The 15,415-nt window shown below is 44.9% G+C and overlaps 1 protein-coding gene across 2 annotated transcripts in view; it reads left to right on the top strand.

Moving 5' to 3' along the window:
• LOC120994618 (ankyrin repeat and SOCS box protein 9-like) overlaps positions 1–15,415 on the top strand; it is a 49,085-nt gene that overhangs the window by 32,205 nt on the left and 1,465 nt on the right. Inside the window, exons 5-7 of one of the 2 annotated variants that reach the window (XM_040423309.1) lie at positions 3,832–3,966; positions 6,676–6,867; positions 8,945–9,028. In XM_040423309.1, the coding sequence (XP_040279243.1) occupies positions 3,832–3,966; positions 6,676–6,867; positions 8,945–8,964 (347 nt within the window). In that variant the 3' untranslated portion in view covers positions 8,965–9,028. Of the gene's footprint in view, positions 1–3,831; positions 3,967–6,675; positions 6,868–8,944; positions 9,029–15,415 lie in introns of those variants that run through there. The other variant, XM_040423308.1, reaches the window with a different exon arrangement.

Genomic DNA, 15,415 nt, shown 5'->3' with positions numbered 1-15,415 from the left:
TAATAGCACGTAGTACCTTATTTCAAGATGAGCCTTTGTTCCAGCAATAGATGTTTTTATCCTCTGAAAATCCAGTTTATTTGGTATGCAAATGAGCTAGTAAGGTGCCCAGAGGGGCGTCACTCTTGCAGGAAAGAGCCCAGACACTCCCCCTGCCACAATGTGTCCACCCTCAAAAGATGAACTTAAAACCCTGCCCCCAGGCCCTGCTAAGCCACTCCCCTTTCCACTCCTGAGTCGACAGGGATTGAAAAAATGAAGTTCACTGAAGGCCACTGTTGAGTGCGGGCCCCTGTGGAGGTCACTGTCAAGGGGGTGGTGTGCTGTGAAACTCACTGTTAAAGGGGAAGGCTGCTGTAAAGGTCAAAGTTAAGGAGGTGGGCTGCTGTGGAGGTCCAATTTTAAGGGATGGGGCACTGTGGGGGGGTCAATGTTAAGGGGTGTGAGGCTGTGGAGGTCACTGTTAAGGGGGCGGGGTGTTGTAGATGTCACTGTTATAGTGGATAGTGTTTATCTTTTAACGACACACACAAACATTAAATGAAATAGATTAAATATACCCGAGCGAAGCCGGGTCCTTCAGCTAGTATATAATAAAAGCCAATTAGTGCATTGTGTAGAAATGACGTAATTTATAGAGTAATCCGTATAATTAAGCATCCAAGTACAGGGGTCTGCTGATTGAATTTAAGGTGCTTCTAATTTATTTCTATGTACAGTATATACTGTAGATCATCAGCCTTGGGCCTAATGCACTTGGCCGTTGCCGTTTTGCAGTCTGAAAACTGCGGATCTGCAAAATATGAATATCAGCCGCTTGAATCCCACACTTTCCTTGGTCCCTATTATAGAAATGCTTATTTTTGTCCACAAAATGGACAAGAATAGGACATGTTGTTTAAATTTACGTAATGGCTGCATGAAGGCGGACAGCACATGGATGTCATCCGTATGCTGTCTGTATTTTTTGGGGCCCCATAAAAAATTAATGTATCCGCAAAAAATGCGGATCGGATGAGGACTCAAAATACGGTTGTGCGCAAAAGCCCTTAGACAGTTGAGGGCTATCGTTGGCTCTTCATATGTCTTCACGTGTCACTGTAGGGAGCATGGATAACTGGTCATTGAAATACTACTTTAATAGACCTTTGGAGAATCTACTAATCTCTCCATATCTCCTGTGGTTTCAGGGGAATAGCTATAGGTGGGTGCAGATGTAGCAATCAAACTCTGGCCCTAATGCCCTGAAGGGCCCAAGACTACTTTGTAACCTAAGAAGATACCACTAAATGCACATGTGAGCAAAATTTTACAGATTTTTGCATTACTAGGAGCCTCAAGTTACCCTTCTGTTTGGGTTCAAGATGCAATAAACAGTAAGTGGCCGGACTGAGACTTTTTAGCAAACATTTCATTAGTATGCAGCGACCGGGACATGCAGGGGAAAACATGTGATGCTCACGGTGGGCCGATGGGGGTAGTAGTTGTTTATATTCACGGTTAGCAGATGCCTCCCTGGGCCGGCGTGCAGTGATGAGGAAGACAGCACGAAATCCTCCTGGGCACTCTCCGTTGCAGGGAACACCAGCCAGATGTTGGTTGAGGTGCCCTTGATGGTAATTGGTGTTTAAGGCGCTTTGGTGGCTGGGCCCATGGTTCGTGATGCCAGCACCGCGAGGTGCAAATGTTGAGTAGCAGTAGTAAGAATGAGGAGTCAACTGGTTTTTGTAAACCAGTTGAACATTTACTGAAAATCAATAGTCTCTGGACAGTTGGTACAGTTCATCAATGGAAAGCTTTTTGTATGGCATAAGTAATAATAAGTTCAATTGTAATCCTATTATCAGGTAGTGACAGTTGTCAATGAAGGAGTTGTCCCTTTTAAAGTAGACACTTTACAGGCAAGGATCCTGGTGGTAATCCCAAGTCCACTCTATAGCACTCTGGTACTAAGTATGCTGATATATCTGGTTACTATGAGCTATCCTTTAAGGGCGTTCCCCTCGAGGCAGGCAAACACATCTGCTTCATTATTTTCAGGATACTCTTCTTAAAAGGTTTTTGTTTTTTCCACTATGACCCGGAAGGCTTGTGTAGTGGATAAGGACAATTCTGCGCACTAACTGTCCATTTGTGTCCAGGCACCCGGAAAGCTACTCCTGGTCACTTGTGCTAATGAGCTCCATGAGCTAAGTTTAGCTGATACCCTCGCTAGGCTCTCTGCATCTTTGTACATAGACTCACGGTCTGGTGCTTGGTTGCTGTAATTGTCTTCTCCAGGCTTGATCAGGGCCCAGAGGAAAGAAAAACAACTACATGATGACTTTAGCCTGTTTCTCTCCTCCATGAACTTGCTTCTCCTCCTCCTCTCACCAACTACTAACATAACATAACATAACATTCTCCTCTAATCTAGACACACCCAAAGCTATATATAGTGTGGTGCCAGCACCACCTAAGGGTGAATGGATGTAAATGACATTGCCAGTCTGATAAAAAGAAATACCATACAACGCAAATACATAAATATTCAGATGTTTAAAGTGTCCCATTTACACACTGATGTGGGACGCAGCAAGTATTACTATGGTCTAGTCCAGGGATAGACTGTATCTCAGTAACTTTGTTTCTTCTTGGAGTACATGATTGGAGCCCACCACAAATGACACAAACATTAGTTGTCAGACTCTGAACATGTACAGGTCAAGTTCAGATCCCAGCAGTGTGTAAAAACAAAAAATTGAATGTGGAAGTTCTTATTATCACCATTATCACAAGTGTTGAGCGAATCGAAGAATCCAAAATGGAATTTGATCTGAAGCTTAGGAAAAATTTGATTCGCCGCAAAGCTGAATTTTCTTGTGGTAACAAATTAATTTTTTCCTAAAATGGTGACTGAAAAAAATAATTAAACTCCCCTCATCCACTTGATCGCGGAGAGGCCGTCTGCTCCATCTTGATTGAAGAAAACCAGCCAAACTACCTGCGATGAGTGTGAAGACGTGATAACGCTCGGTGACATCACCATATATGGCCAGCGTGATCACGTGGTGATGTCATTACGCTCGCCCCAGGTAATTTGGTGGGTTTTCTTCAATTAAGATGGGAGTGGACAGCCTCTAGGTGATCAAGTGGAGGAGGTGAGTATAAATATATTTTTGTGAGTCTCAGATTCCTGCAATCAGCATTGAACACGATTTGAAGGGTTAAAGGCTACTTTCACACTGGATTTTTGGTTTCCGTTTGTCAGATCCGTTTCAGGGCTCTCACAAGCGGTCCAAAACGGATCAGTTTGCCCTAATGCATTCTGAAGGATAAGGATCCGCTCAGAATGCATCAGTTTGCCTCCGTTCTACCTCCATTGCGCTCTGGAGGCGGACACCAAAACGCTGCTTGCAGCGTTTTGGTGTCCGTCTGCGGAGGCAAACGGATCCGTCCTGACATACAATTTAAGTCAATGGGGACGGATCCGTTTTGACTGACACAATGCAAAACGGATTCGCCCCCCATTGACTTTCAACAGTGTTCAAGACGGATCCGTTTGGCTAATGTTAAAGATAATACAAACTGATCCGTTCTGAACGGATGCATGCGGTTGTATAATCTGTGCGGATCCGTATGTGCAGATACATGACGGGTCTACACCAAACGCGAGTGTGAAAGCAGCCTTAAATGACGGGGTGGCATGATCACTGTTCTCCGTCATTACGGCCGCTCCATACAATGAAAAGCGATTTGTGACGTAGTAAGCTGCTAAATCAAATTTTTCAAAACTTCGCTCATCCATAATTATGACTAATATTAAAAATATTCTGTGTTCTCTAATTTTAGGCCACACAGAGTGTGTGGAGTCTCTTTCAAAGGCTGGAGTCAGTATAGACCAATACATAAATCACTTGGGTTCACCGCTGTATGTTGCTTGTGAAAATGGAAAGGTGGAGACAGCCAAAAGACTACTTGAGCTGGGTAAGAAAAGGACAACTTATCTGTCTTCAGATCACTGTACCTGTGAAGGTTAAGTATCAAGTAAGGGTTATGGCTTTGGTCCCGCAACAGTATAGTTGTATGATAGAAGCTCCTATAAAAAAGCGCTAGGACGCACACTTCATGCTTCTGCAAAGTCTACTTTGCTTGACCAAAATTTAAAGGGGTTATCCCATGACTACTGTAAAAAAAAAAAAAAAAAAAAAAAATCGAACATCATATAGTACATGACAATCTTTCTAAAAAGGCTAGAACCAGCCCTGTACCTCACATGGATCCAGAGATCTCCCCATTCATTGCTCTGCTAAATTTATATCAAGCTGACAGCTCAACTTTTCTTTTGCAAGACTTACTAAGGGTACTTTCACACTTGCGGCAGGACGGATCCGACATGCTGTTCACCATGTCGGATCCGTCCTGCGGCTATTTCGCCGTGCCGCCGGACCGCCGCTCTGTCCCCATTGACTATAATGGGGACGGGGGCGGAGCTCCGGCGCAGCACGGCGGTGCACGGCGAAAGGCCTCCGGACTAAAATTACTGCATGTCAGGCTTTTTAGTCCGGCGGCTTAATAGCCGCAGGACGGATCCGACATGGTGAACAGCATGTCGGATCCGTCCTGCCGCAAGTGTGAAAGTAGCCTAATACTTACCAATACCACCTAGAATCAATCTACGCCATCTCGTGGCTGGACTGCCTCTTAATAAAGGCTTGTGTCTGCAGCCATATTTTTCTTCAGTGTGCTATCCATTTATTTCACAGCCAGCACACAGTAAAATTCATTTCTATGGGGCCTTGTACACATATATTTTTCACAGATTCATGTCCTTTATCTCATTACAAGTTCTATTCCTGTCTGTCTTGGCAGATGAGAATAGCCCTTTCTATTGATGGAAGTGAGATAAAAATGGAATGCACATGGAAGGTATCCAATTGTCACAGATCCGTTTTTGCAGTTGAAAAATCAGATACGACCTTGTGAAGCCTTATTTGGTGCATCTTACTCCAACTGACTTCTCATTAAGACTAAACTATGAAATGCCAGTCTTAATAAATTCCCCCCACCAGCCACACATCCTCATGCTATAGTATTGTCTCATTGCTGCTAAGCAAAATTTATTTAAATGAACCTGAGGTTCCACTCGCCACACCTTTCAGACCCCTTCTCTACTGGATGCGGGATTGCATGGTGGTCACTGTCTCCGCACCACCCTGAAGGCACAGCACCACAAACAGTACTGTGAACAGACACAAAAGCTCACCTTTCCATGTGGTCTCAGAGAGCCAATAGACAGCAGATAGGTCTCAGTTTGCAAAAATGCTACAGATTTTTTATCTTTTTTTGGGGGGGGGGGGGGGGGGGTTTAGCCACAATTTGCTCCCGCAGATCTTTTCAGAGACAAAAGTCAGGACACTGTATGAAAATGCCACTACAAAAGATGCAATTTTTGTAGAGCGTTTTATAAATTGGCCAATTTATAGCATCTGGCCTCTGTGTTTCTAAAAATAAAGACTTGCTGCCACACTATGTCTTTGTCGGGCATTTTGGACCCAAAAAATGCATCCAAAAATGTACTTCTGCACAGTTTTTGGCCATATTTTTTGTTTGAGCACATAGCTTATTTGAATACTGTTTTTGCATGCCTTGTGTTTCTTCTATCTTTGAATCCCACTGTACTATAAATTCCTCTGTAGAGCAGAAGGGAAAAAAAAAGTCACGTGAGTTTTTATTTTAATTTTAATATTTTTTAAGTAGGAAAAATTTGTGGCTGTCTACAGTGCAAAATGCCCAGAAATTTAGGAAAATGCCAAACCCAGGACATGCTGTCTGTTGAGAAGCTTACTTGTGCTGCGTTTCTTTCGCCTAAAGTGTCCATGTGTTTGAGAAGCCTGTCACACGCTGTTTGGCAACCTTCAAACATGCTTTTCTTTAAAGGGCTTCTGTCAGCAGAAACATGGGTGATGTGCTAATATCAGCTGAACATAACTATCTTAGTCCCATCTCACTACGTGCCCCTGTTATTGAGAAAGATTTATGCGAATGAGCCTCTAGGAGCAGTGGGGGGCATTGTTCCTGCTCCTAGAGGCTCCGTTCTCCCACCTCTGGCCACGCCCTGCTAGTTTTGATTGACAGGGCCAGGCAGTGTTCACATCATCCTGCCTGTAACAGGTCAGCCAGTTTCATAGGTAGAAATATGCTGGCAGATTCCCTTCTTCTTGCAATTGAACAAAGAAAATTCAAGCTCCTGCATGGTCACTACACCCACAATAGGCTGGGACTTTTGCTGAAAAAGATCAGCAAGTGACATAAACTGACTACGCTAAGCTACTTTATCTGGCAATGGCTAGCAATATGTGACATAGATCTTGACTGCAGCATGAAAGCTGTCAAGTGAGCCAGAAAAACATCTATAGCTAGGGCAGCAATTGATTTTGAACAATTCTGAACTTGTTTCCGAGAAATGGCCGTGGTCGTGTGTGTGAGATAGAGAGAGGGAAGGAGATGCTAGCACACAGGTTAGATTATTGAGAGAAGTTTGTTTTATGGGGAACACCCACTGAGCTCTGAACTTGAAGCTTTACAAGCAGTCACTGCAGGTCAAGAATGAAAATTCCAAAAACTAAATATATGCTTTGAATTATTTATTTATTAATCCATTTTGATTCTAATATTTGTTATTTTTGTCCCTAGGGGCAAGTGCAAATGTTGGTAAAGAGTTGGACACCCCATTACATGTTGCTGCAAGAAATGGCAACGCAGAACTGGCAAACCTTCTCATTGACTATGGTGGAAATACGCAATCTAAAAATGCAGATGGGAAAGGGCCTTCAGAAGTTGTCCCACTCCACAGCACTTTGCACCAACTCTTTGTAAAAAGAGAAGGTAGAAATGAATGATTTACAAGCCGTGTATAGTTTGATATTAGATAGCACGTCATATCTAGGTAAATGGAGAAATGCTTCTACACAATTTTGTATATTGGGTTAATTGAATTGCACTTGGAGCACAGAATTATTCTTTGTTCACTGTGAAGATACTTGAAGGACATTAAAATGGTGAAACTATTTTTATTCCCAGAGGTGCTTTCCATAAGGGGTTGTCTGGAATTTTTACTAAAAAATGCCTAAGAGCAGATATTGGTGGCAAAAAATAAAATGAAAAATACCCACCAAATTCCCAGTCTCAGCAGCACCTCCACCACCATTCTTGCAGCAATACCGTTCTCATGAATGCTGGAGCCAATCACAGGCCTCAACGGTGATGCCTGCATGTACAGTTGCAAGAAAAAGCAAAACCCTTTGGAATTATATGGATTTCTGCACAAATTGGTCATAAAATGTGATCTGATCTTCATCTAAGTCACAACAATAGACAATCACATTCTGCTTAGACTAATAACACACAATGAATTAAATGTTACCATCTTTTTATTGAACACACCATGTAAACATTCACAGTGCAGGTGGAAAAAGTATGTGAATCCCTAGACTAATGACATCTCCAAGAGCTAATTGGAGTGAGGTGTCAGCCAACTGGAGTCCAATCAATGAGATGAGATTGGAGGTGTTGGTTACAGCTGCCCTGCCCTATAAAAAAAAAAAACACACCAGTTCTGGGTTTGCTTTTCACAAGAAGCATTGCCTGATGTGAATGATGCCTCGCACAAAAGAGCTCTCAGAAGACCTACCATTAGGAATTGTTGACTTGCATTAAACTGGAAAGGGTTATAAAACTATCACCAAAAGCCTTGCTGTTCATCAGTCCATGGTAAGACAAATTGTCTATAAATGGAGAAAGTTCAGCACTGCTGCTACTCTCCCTAGGAGTGGCTGTCCTGTAAAGATGACTGCAAGAGCACAGTGCAGACTGCTCAATGAGGTGAAGAAGAATCCTAGAGTGTCAGCTAAAGACTTACAAAAGTCTCTGGCATATGCTAACATCCCTGTTAGCGAATCTACGATACATAAAACACTAAACAAGAATGGATTTCATGGGAGGATACCACAGAGGAAGCCACTGCTGTCCAAAAAAACATTGCTGCATGTTTATGGTCTGCACAAGTGCACCACAGCACACCAACATAAAAACCTCATCCCAACTGTGAAGTATGCTGGTGGGGGATCATGGTTTTGGGCTGCTTTGCTGCGTCAGGACCTGGACGGATTGCTATCATCGAAGGAAAAATTAATTCCCAAGTTTATCAAGACATTTTGCAGGAGAACTTAAGGCCATCTGTCCACCAGCTGAAGCTCAACAGAAGATAGGTGTTGCAACAGGACAAATACTCAAAGCATAGAAGTAAATCAACAACAGAATGGCTTAAACAGAAGAAAATACGCCTTCTGGAGTGGCCCAGTCAGAGTCCTGACCTCAACCTGATTGAGATGCTCTGGCATGACCTTAAGAAAGCGATTCACACCAGACATCCCAAGAATATTGCTGAACTGAAACCGTTCTGTAAAGAGTAATGGTCAAGAATTACTTCTGACCGTTGTGCACGTCTGATCTGCAACTACAGGAAACGTTTGGTTGAAGTTATTGCTGCCAAAGGAAGTTCAACCAGTTATTAAATCCAAGGTTTCACATACTTTTTCCACCTGCAATGTGAATGTTTACATGGTGTGTTCAATAAAAACATGGTAACATTTAATTCTTTGTGTGTTATTAGTTTAAGCAGACTGTGATTGTCTATTGTTGTGACTTAGATGAAGATCAGATCACATTTTATGACCAATTTGTGCAGAAATCCAAATCATTCCAAAGGGTTCACATACTTTTTCTTGCAACTGTATTACATGTGAGGACTGTAAGTGTGACTGCAGAACCACATGAATGTGAGAGCTGTCCCCAATGCAGGACTGGTGGCACCACTCGATTGGTGGTGGCTGTAGAGTACTTGGAGAACTTAACAAGTGAATGTTAATTATTTTTTTTATTTGATAAAATTTTTTGCTTTTAGGAACAAATTTAAAAAAATAAAAGATCTTGGAAACCATTTTCTTACCAATCCTCACCATCCTGGGAAAGAGTGATTGACTGGACCCAGTGCCTCTCTCTGTGGCCTGCACATGCATGTCTATTCTATATTGAGCTCTGTTGGCCAGTAGAGCTCATAAAGAGTGTCACTCCCATCATACTTTAAAGGGATTTTCACACAAGTAACACATATGGTATATCAATTACATGTGCCATAGCCAGGGGCGTACATAGAAATCACTGGGCCCCATAGCAAGAATCTGATCAGGGGCGTTGCTAGGGTCTGAAAACATCCGGGCACAAGCCCACTGTGTTGAAATTGCACATTAAAGGCATGGTTTACGCAAAAGAAGTGCCGTACTGTAGTAATTATATACCGTAATACAACATTCGGTAACTTTCCAATATCTGTTATGTTTCATTTCCTCACCACTGCAGAAATATTTGCTTGGGCCCTTTAATATTGATAAGAGTGGACCCTGGGCAACCCCACAGATCATCCCCACCCTCCCTCCTTGTACTTGTTCCGCTGATCCGCTACTTGCGGGTTGCGCGGGCATGAGTTCAGTCACTTCGGTGCGCAATCCCGCGAGACCTGTGACCTACCACGGCAGGTCTTGCGGGATCACGCACCGAAAGTGACTAAACTCATGCCCGTGCAGCCCGCAAGTAGCGGAACAAGTACAAGGGGAGTGGGGGGATGATCTGTGGTGGGTTGCCCAGGTCCAATCAATATTAAAGGGCCCTGGAATAGCCAAATAAAATAAAAAAAATTCTACCAGCATAACATCCGGGGCACTGGACAAAACATACGGGTCTCAAGCCCCTAATGTTTTGACCTAACGACGCCCCTGATCCCGATTCTGTTTTAGATGTCTTGGCCACAGCACTTAAAAGTGAGTGGGTGTCTGATCGCATGGCAGGAACACGCGCAGCCAGCAGTGGGAAGGAATACAAGTGGGTGGGCCTCAATGCTGGCCCATATTAACTATGATGAATAAACTGTCTGTGCAGAGTAGACATAGGGGTCGGTTAAAAAAGGGCTGGAGGGGTTAAAAAAATAAAAATAAAATTTAACTCACCTTAATCCACTTGTTCGCGCAGCCGGCATCTCTTCTCTCTTTAACTCTGAGCAATAGGACCTTTGATGATGTCACTACGCTCATCACCTGATCCATCACCATGGTGATGGATCATGTGATGGACCATGTGATGAACGCAGTGACATCATCAAAGGTCCTATTGCTCACAGTTAAAGACAGAAGAAATGCCGGCTGCGCGAACAAGTGGATTAAGGTGAGTTATTTTTTTACATTTTTTTTTTCCCCTCCAGCCCTATTTTACTTAGCATTCTGTATTCAGAATGCTATTATTTTCCCTTATAACAAAATAATACAGAACACCGATCCCAAGCCCGATCCCAAGTTCGGGTTTGGGTACCAAACATGTGCGATTTTTCTCACGCGAGTGCAAAACGCATTACAATGTTTTGCACTCTCGCGGAAAAATCGCACATGTTCCCGCAACGCACCCGCACCTTTTCCCGCAACGCCCATGTGAAACCAGCCTAACTGTGCAATTAAAACACATCTGTAATGAGACACAAGGGTATCCAGATTCCCATAATAAGTTATACTGATGGGTGCCAAGAGCCCTGGTTTTAGAGCTCCCAGAAACTGAGGTGTGGTGCTGTGCATACTGGCTAGCAGGCATCCATCTGAAATGGACACTAGATTAGAGCATAGGGGCACATTAATTAAGACCGGTGTTTTTGACGCTAGTCTTAATAAAGGCCTATAGCTGGCGGTGGATCTGCTGAAGTCATGAAAAGGCTCTGACCTCTACATAAATGCTGCACATCCAGTGCCAGTTCCAAGCTGTCTTACATTTAGACCATTTTCTATGCCTAAAACAAGCGTAGAAAATGGTTAATGAGACAGGCTCACCGACCCGTCCCATTTCCTGCCCACGCCAAGCCCACAATTTTAGAACTGGTGTGAGCAGGAAGAAGTTGCAGATAGCGCTGCCATCTGCGCCTGAAATATGCCTAATTTAGGCATATTTCAGCTTAGTAAATGACCCCATAATGATTAAAGCTGTCAGTCATCTGCTAGGATGGGAGTGGTAGTAGCCTTTACGTAGCAATATGGTGTCACGGTGTCCTACCTCAGGCCGTCACTCCCTGAGGGCGGTGCAGTGAAGGAGGGGCAACCTATATTCCCTTGGGGCACTCCCTGTAGTTGTGGACTCCCGGCCCGATGATAGCTTATAGTCTCTTGGATGTTAATGTCAAAGTGGGCACAAGGTAGGGCTCTCAGGTAAGGCGGTGGCCAGCATGTGGTGTTGGGAGAGTCAGTAACCAAAGTAAGTAAAGTAAAACCAAATTAAAAATGAATCAGTCTTTCTTTACTATGCATCAAATATGAGTTATAATACATTTGGGGGGGGGGGGGGGGGGTAATTTATCAAACTGGTGTAAAGTAGAACTGGCTTAGTTGCCCATAATAACCAATCAGATTCCAGCTTTCATTTTGGACAGCTCATTTGGAGGACTTTGGTTGCTATGGGCAACTAAGCCAGTTCTACTTTACAGTTTGATAAATGACTCCCTTGGCTTTTACCCATTGTAGAAGTCGTCATTGATGGTAGGTATGTGTCACCGAGATTCCTGGTCTCGGTGAAGTAAGAGCCAATATTTTCATGTGTCAGCGGCAGTTAATGCTGATTGACACTTTGCTATTTAGTATGGCTTTAAATAGCTGATCCGGGACGGCTTTTACTGGGAGTAGTCAGTGCTGGGAGGGTGACTACTCCCCACGTTCCAGGCCGGGTCTTGGCAGGCTTATAAAAAAAACAGCCAGCACTGTCAGGTGGGGTGGATTACCTCCCTCTGACAGTGGAGCTCTGGAGATCTCTGTGCTGAGGTCTGAAGACCGTGTGTCAGGCAAGCAAGGCCGCCTTAAAGCCTCCAAGTGGACTTTCTGAGGCTGAGCATTCAGCCGGGTGTAAACTGACACCCATGATACCAGGTGAACTTTATTTAGTTTTTCTGTGTGTGAACAAGCACCAAGCCTGAAAAAGTGAATGTTGTGTTGTTATAAGTGTGAATAAACACCCAAGAGCGATTTACAACCTGGTCCTTTGCCTCTATTCTGCATCCGCTAATCTGGCTACCAGAGCAAATCCCCACAATTGGTGGAGGATGCGGGCAAGCGCAGTGAGGCTGGCCTGAAGGCCGAAAATTTTTAGTTTTTCCGGGCATGGTTGTATTTCTTACATCAAACCAGCGAGATTACAACCCGTGTCCCTTGACAAAATGGAAGCTGTCGTGAAAGCCCTCGTGGAGGCTAACTTGCAGCAGCAGGAAACCAACCAGCTGCTTTTGCAGCATGTGATGGCTTTACAAGGGCAGGAGCGTCCCAGAACATCCATGATGCCCGGAAAGCGGTCTGTGCGGTGATGCCTAAGATGACCCCCTCGGACGACGTCGAGACCTATCTTGCAGTGTTCGAAAAGGTGGCCGTGAGGGAGAAGCTACCCCGAGATCAATGGGCTGAAGTCGTCGCTCCGTTCCTGGCATCCGGACCCCAGCAGGTGTTTTTAGACTTACGGATGATCAAGCGGCCGATTACACAACAGTAAAGGGTGAGATCCTGGCAAGACTGGGGGTGAATGTGTTGGTCCGGGCCTAGCGGGTGCATCAGTGGGAGTTTAACCTGGCTGAAACGGGAGACCTCAGTATTATGATCTAATGCAACAGGTTCTGACCGACCAGGGGACCCCTTTTATGTCAAAGGTCATGAGGGAACTCAGTTACTGCACATAAAACAGCTACGGGTGTCCGTTTATCATCCGCAAACGGACGGCCTAGTAGAGAGGTTTAATCAAACATTAAAAAACATGTTAAAAAGAGTGGTGTCTAAGGATGGGAGGGATTGGGACCTTCTTCTGCCCTATCTCATGTTTGCAGTTCGAGAGGTGCCCCAGCCCTCTACTAGGTTCTCGCCATTCCAACTGCTAAATGGCCGACATCCTCGCGGTCTGTTGGAGATAGCCAAAGAGGCATGGGAACAACAACCCACACCGTATAAAAGTGTAATTGAATATGTCACTCAGATGCAAGAGCAGATGGAGACAGTGTTGCCGCTTGTTAGGGAACATATGGAGGCAACCCAGCGAGCCCAGAGTAGGGTCTATAATCGGCAGTCTCGGGTCTGGATCTTTAACCCCGAAGGTTTTGATTCTGGTACCGACGGTGGACAGTAAGTTCCTGGCTAGGTGGCAGGGACCCTACGAAGTATTTAAAAAAGTTGGTGAGGTAACCTACAAGGTACACAAACCAGGACGGCAAAAGCCGGAGCAGGTGTACCTTGTGAATTTACTTAAACCTTGGAAAAATAGGGAGACCAGTATGAACGGCAGCCCACGGCCGAGTTTTCTAGGGGAAGAGTTTCCAGCCCCACGGTCTGATACAAGGGAAGCAGTTGCCACAGTGAAGATTCCTGACAGCTTTTCCTCTAAACAAACTCAGGAGGCCAGGCAGTTCGTCGGCAGGAACATGGATGTGTTCTCGGACCTCCCTGGATGCACTTCTACCATCCAACATGACATTGTCACTGAGCCTCAGGCCACAATCCGGTTGAAACCATACCGGGTACCAGAGTCTGAGCGACAAGCCATCTCGGAAAAAGTGCAGCTAATGCCACAACTAGACGTCATTGAGGAGTCGAAAAGTGAATGGGCCAGTCCGATAGTCTTAATAACCAAGCCGGACGGGATGCTACGGTTCTGTAACGATTTCCGCAAACTAAATAAGATTTCTAAATTTGATGCGTATCCCATGCCTCGGGTGGATGAGCTTATTGAGAGGTAGGCCAAGCCCGGTATCACCAAAGGGTACCACTGATGGAGGCTGCCAAAGAGAAAACTGATTTCATCACACCCGAGGGGCTGTACCAATATAAGGTGTTACTCTTTGGTCTGCATGGTGCCCCTGCCAATTTTCAACGTCTCATGGACATTGTGCTGCGTCCACATCATCGGTATGCTTCGGCTTACCTGGACGATATTGTCATTCACAGTACCGACTGGGAAAGTTGCCTACCAAAAGTACAGGCTGTAGTGGACTCCCTTTGAAAGGCTGGACTAACAGCTAACCCCCAAAAATGTGCAATAGGGTTAGAGGAGACGAAATACCTGGGGTATGTCATTGGGCGCAGAGTCATCAAACCCCAAGTGAACAAAATAGAGTCGATACGGAATTGGCCCCGACCTGTCACTACTAGGCAAGTAAAGTCGTTCCTGGGAATGGTGGGATATTATATGAGGTTTGTCCCCCACTTTGCTACAGTGGCCGCACCATTGACAGGGCTCTTGAAGGGACGCAAGTCAGTGATGGTCCACTGGGATGATTAAAGTGGAGAAAGCCTCTTCCGCCTGAAGTCGGCCCTGTGTGGGTCTCCGGTTTTGGTGACGCCCAACTTCAAAAGGGAGTTTATAGTACAGACCGATGCCTCCGAAGTAGGCCTCGGTGCTGTACCGTCTCAGGAAGACAACGGGGAGGAGCATCCCGTTGTCTTCCTCAGCTGTAAGATTACCCCAACCGAGACCAGGTACAGTATAGCGGAGAGAGAGTGCCTGGCTATCAAGTGGGCACTCGAGTCTCTCCGCTATTATTTGTTGGGGAGAAAGTTCTGAAAGACAGAAATGCTCGGGTCACCCAATGGTTTCTCTCTTTACAGAACTGGTATTATCATGTGTCAGCGGCAGCTAATGCTGATTGACACTTTGCTATTTAGTATGGCTGTAAATAGCTGCTCCGGGACGGCTCTGAATGGGAGTAGTCAAATTGCTGGGTGGGTGACTACTCCCCACGTTCCAGGCCGGGTCTTGGCAGCCAGCACTGTCAGGTGGGGTGGATTACCTCCCTCTGACATTGGAGCTCTGGAGATCTCTGTGCTGAGGTCTGAAGACCGTGTGTCAGGCGAGCAAGGCCGCCTTAAAGCCTGCAAGTGGACTTTCTGAGGCTTTCTGAGGCTGAGTATTCAGCCGGGTGTGAACTGACACCCAGGATACCAGGTGAACTTTATTTCGTTTTTCTGTGTGTGAACAAGCACCAAGGCTGAAGACTGTTGTCATGTTAGAAGTGTGAATAAACACTCAAGAGTGATTTACAACATGGTCCTTTGCCTCTATACTGCGTCCGCTAACCTTCCTACCAGAGCGAATCCACACACCATACACAGGGCAAAGTCCACACAGATGTTCAAGCTCGAGTCAGATGAATAGATGAAAGTTATGGTTACTGCTACAGTCTTTAATCCTAGGATTTCCAGCTAACAACAGCAATTTATCATGATTTTTGCAATGTGCACTTCTTATAATATGACTGGCCAAAATCCTTGCACACGACCGTATGCCCTCCGAGATATACGGTCCGTTAGCGGGCCATATG

The sequence above is a fragment of the Bufo bufo genome, chromosome 3 (assembly GCF_905171765.1).
Source record: "Bufo bufo chromosome 3, aBufBuf1.1, whole genome shotgun sequence".
NCBI classification, from domain to species: Eukaryota; Metazoa; Chordata; class Amphibia; order Anura; family Bufonidae; genus Bufo; species Bufo bufo.
Note: the sequence above shows the minus strand (reverse complement) of the source record. Positions and strands in the feature narration are given on the sequence as shown.